Below are 4231 nucleotides of genomic sequence, written 5' to 3' on the forward strand. Positions count from 1 at the left end.
ACGGTGAGTAGTACCGGTTAGTAGTAAGGTGAGTAGTAACGGTGAGTAGTAACGGTTAGTAGTAACGGTGAGTAGTAACGGTTAGTAGTAACGGTGAGTAGTACCGGTTAGTAGTAAGGTGAGTAGTAACGGTGAGTAGTAACGGTGAGTAGTAACGGTGAGTAGTAACGGTTAGTAGTAACGGTGCGTAGTAACGGTTAGTAGTAACGGTTAGTAGTAACGGTTAGTAGTAACGGTGAGTAGTAACGGTTAGTAGTAACGGTGAGTAGTAACGGTTAGAAGTAACGTGAGCAGTAACGGTGAGTAGTAACGGTGAGTAGTAACGGTTAGTAGTAACGGTGAGTAGTAACGGTGCGTAGTAACGGTGAGTAGTAACGGTTAGTAGTAACTGTTAGTGGTAACGGTTAGTGGTAACTGTGAGTAGTAACGGTTAGTAGTAACGGTGCCTAGTAACGGGGCGTAGTAACGGTTAGTGGTAACGGTGAGTAGTAATGGTGAGTAGTAATGGTGAGTAGTAACGGTGAGTAGTAACGGTGAGCAGTAACGGTTAGTAGTAACGGTTAGTAGTAACGGTGAGTAGTAACGGTTAGTAGTAACGGTTAGTAGTAACGGTTAGTAGTAACTGTTAGTAGTAACGGTGAGCAGTAATGGTTAGTAGTAACGGTTAGTAGTAACGGTTAGTAGTAACGGTGAGTAGTAACGGTTAGTAGTAACGGTTAGTAGTAACGGTGAGCAGTAACGGTGAGTAGTAACGGTGAGTAGTAACGGTGAGTAGTAACGGTTAGTAGTAACGGTTAGTAGTAACGGTGAGCAGTAACGGTGAGTAGTAACGGTGAGCACCAAGGCCTGGGGACTGAGCTGCCTTTTGGGTGTTAAAGGTCTTTGTGAAATGGCAGATCAGTCAGGACATTCACACTATTACTACTGTCACGCACTCCCTCTGGCTGACACACACACACACACGCACACACACACACACACACACACACACACACACTTATACACACACAGACACACACACACACACACACACATACACACACACACACACACATACACACTCATAAACACACATACACACACACACACACACACACATATACACACACACACATATACACACACACACACACATGCACACACACACACACACACACACATGCACACACACACATACACACACACAGACACACATACACACACACAGACACACATACACACACAGACACACACACACACACATACACACACACACATACACACACACACACACACAGACACGCACACACATACACACACACATACACACACACATACACTCCCTTTCTGTGATGTCCTCTCTCCTCCCTCTACTGACTAACTAAGGCCTACTGACCATGTTGTGTGTCTGTGTGACCCCCCCCTCCAGAGAGCAGCGACTACAGCGACGTGATCCCAGACTCGTTCTCCTTCGCCTCAGCAGAACCGCTCCCAGAGTTCCAGCTAGAACCAGAGGACGGGTTCATCGTTAAGAACCGTCCGGTGCAGCTCCGCTGTAGAGCCGCCCCCGCCACACAGATATACTTCAAGTGTAACGGAGAGTGGGTCAACCAGAACGATCATGTGACCAGAGAGAGCCTCGATCAGATCACAGGTACAGGGACAGTACGAGAATACACACGATTTCACCAGCCTTCACAGACACATAAACATTCACACCAATCACATCCACACCAATCTCATTCACACCAATCACATTCACACCAATCACATTCACACCAATCTCATTCACACCAATCTCATTCACACCAATCTCACATTAATGCTGAACTCACTTGTAACTCTCCATAGCTATGAGTTCATATAGACTTTCAAACATACTGTACACAAAATGTAGCCAACTCAAAACACTGACTCAAAACACTTCATTTAATTCCTAAACATATGCTACCTCTCTCCCCTCTCTCCCCTCTCTCCGCTCTTCCCCCCCTCTCTCCCCTCTCTCCCCCTCTCTCCCCTCTCTCCGCTCTTCCCCCCCTCTCTCCCCTCTCTCCCCTCTCTCCGCTCTTCCCCCCTCTCTCCCCTCTCTCCGTTCTTCCCCCCCTCTCTCCCCTCTCTCCCCTCTCTCCGCTCTTCCCCCCCTCTCTCCCCTCTCTCCGCTCTTCCCCCTCTCTCTACCCTCTCTCCCCCCTCTCTCTCCTCTCTCACCTCTCTCCCCCTCTCTCTCCTCCCCTCTCTCTCCTCTCTCTCCCCCTCTCTCCTCTCCTCCCCTCTCTCCCCTCTCTCTTCTCCCCTCCCCTCTCTCCCTCCCCTTTCTCTCCTCTCCTCCCCCCATCCCTCTCCCCCTCTCTCTCCCCTCTCCCCTTTCTCCCCTCTCTCCCCTCTCCTCCCATCTCTCCTCTCCTCCTCTCTCTCCTCTCTCTCCCTCTTTCTCCTCCCTCCTCTCTCCCCTCTCTCCACTCTCTCCCTCTCCCATCTCTCCCCTCTCTCCCCTTTCCCCTCTCTCCCCCGTCTCCTCCTCTCTCCCTTCTCTCCCCTCTCCCCTCTTTCCCCTCTCCCCTCTCTTTCCTCTCCTCCCAATCCCCTCTCTCCTCTCTCCCCTCTCTCTCCTCCCCCCTCTCTCCCCCTCTCTATCCTCCCCCCCTCTCCCCTCTCCCCTCTCTTTCTTCTCCTCCCCATCCTCTCTCCCCTTTCTCCTCTCTCTCCCCTCTCCCCTCTTTCCCCTCTCCCCCTCTCTTTCCTCTCCTCCCCCATCCCCTCTCTCCTCTATCCCTTCTCTCCCCTCTCTCCTCTCTCCCTTCTCTCCCCTCTCTCCTCTCTCTCCTCTCTCCCCTCTCTCCCCTCTCTCCCCTCTCTCTCATCTCTCTCCTCTCCTCCCCATCCCCTCTCTCCTCTCTCCTATCTCTCCTATCTCCCCCCCCGCTCTCTCCCCTCTCTCTCCCAGGCCTGGTGGTGAGGGAGGTGGATATCTCTGTATCGAGGACCCAGGTGGAGGAACTGTTTGGTCTGGAGGACTACTGGTGTCAGTGTGTTGCCTGGAGTTCCGCAGGAACCACCAAGAGTAGCCGCGCGTACGTCCGCATCGCATGTAGGTACAGTGTGTGTGTGTGTGTGTGTGTGTGTGTGTGTGTGTGTGTGTGTGTGTGTGTGTGTGTGTGTGTGTGTGTGTGTGTTTATCGATGTCACTTTGTTAAATCCACTTCAATCAGTGTAGATGAAAGGGAGGAGACAAGTCCTTCTTTGAAGCCTTGAGACCTGGGTTGCGTACGTGTTCTATTCAGAGGGTGACTGGTCCAGACAAAAGAACACGGTATGGTAGTAGGCGCCAGGCGCACCGGTTGGAGTGTGTCAAGAACTGCAATGCTGCTGGGTTTTTCACGCTCAACAGTTTCCTGTGTTTATCAAGAATGGTCAAGAACTGTGGGAAGCATTGGAGTCAATATGGACCACCATCCCTGTGAAACGCTTTCAACACCTTGTAGAGTCCATGTCCCGACGAATTGAGGCTGTTCTGAGGGAAAACGTTCTTAACGTTTTGTGACTCAGTGTATGTTACACGTTCTACATATGACTCCCAGGGTGTGATTGACATATCACAGCTAAATGCATGGAAGACACAAACACACACACACACCACACACACACACTCACACCCTCTCGACTGTGTTAACCGTTTAACTCTCTGTCGCCCCCTATCTGCAGACCTGCGTAAGACCTTTGAGCAGGAGCCTCTGGGTCGAGAGGTGAGATTGGAGCAGGAGGTGTTGCTGCAGTGTCGACCTCCTGAGGGCATGCCCCCTGCTGAGGTACACTACCTGTGTGTGTGTGTCCTGTCAGAGGTACCCATCTACCTTCTGCACCCATCCTCATCATCACTCTTCATCCTCATCCTCAGTCTTGTCCTGTTTTTTTGTTTTTCATTGCTTTTCAAAAGCAAAACATTGAACAGGAAACAACAACAGAACTAGAATGAGATTCTGTTTCTATGGGAACAACAGACAGTGACAGCTAAATCATCAGAGTTCTAGAAGTCTCACTCTGAAGTACTAGACAATTCTCCAGACAGACCTCCAGACAGACCTCCAGACAATCCTCCAGACAGACCTCCAGACAATCTTCCAGACAATCCTCCAGACAGACCTCCAGACAATCCTCCAGACAGACCTCCAGACAATCCTCCAGACAGACCTCCAGACAGACCTCCAGACAGACCTCCAGACAATCCTCCAGACGATCTCCAGACCTCCAGACA

The 4231-nt window shown here is 50.9% G+C and overlaps 1 protein-coding gene across 1 annotated transcript in view; it reads left to right on the forward strand.

Moving 5' to 3' along the window:
* The first annotated feature begins 504 nt into the window (after positions 1-504).
* Positions 505-4231, forward strand: part of LOC115163119 (netrin receptor UNC5B-like) — a 9744-nt gene continuing 6017 nt past the window's right edge. The window contains exons 1-4 of the mRNA XM_029714747.1: positions 505-520; positions 1409-1633; positions 2924-3067; positions 3682-3785. Of these exons, the coding sequence (XP_029570607.1) occupies positions 505-520; positions 1409-1633; positions 2924-3067; positions 3682-3785 (489 nt within the window). The remainder of the gene's footprint in view (positions 521-1408; positions 1634-2923; positions 3068-3681; positions 3786-4231) is intronic.

The sequence above is a fragment of the Salmo trutta genome, chromosome 2 (assembly GCF_901001165.1).
Source record: "Salmo trutta chromosome 2, fSalTru1.1, whole genome shotgun sequence".
Taxonomy (NCBI): domain Eukaryota; kingdom Metazoa; phylum Chordata; class Actinopteri; order Salmoniformes; family Salmonidae; genus Salmo; species Salmo trutta.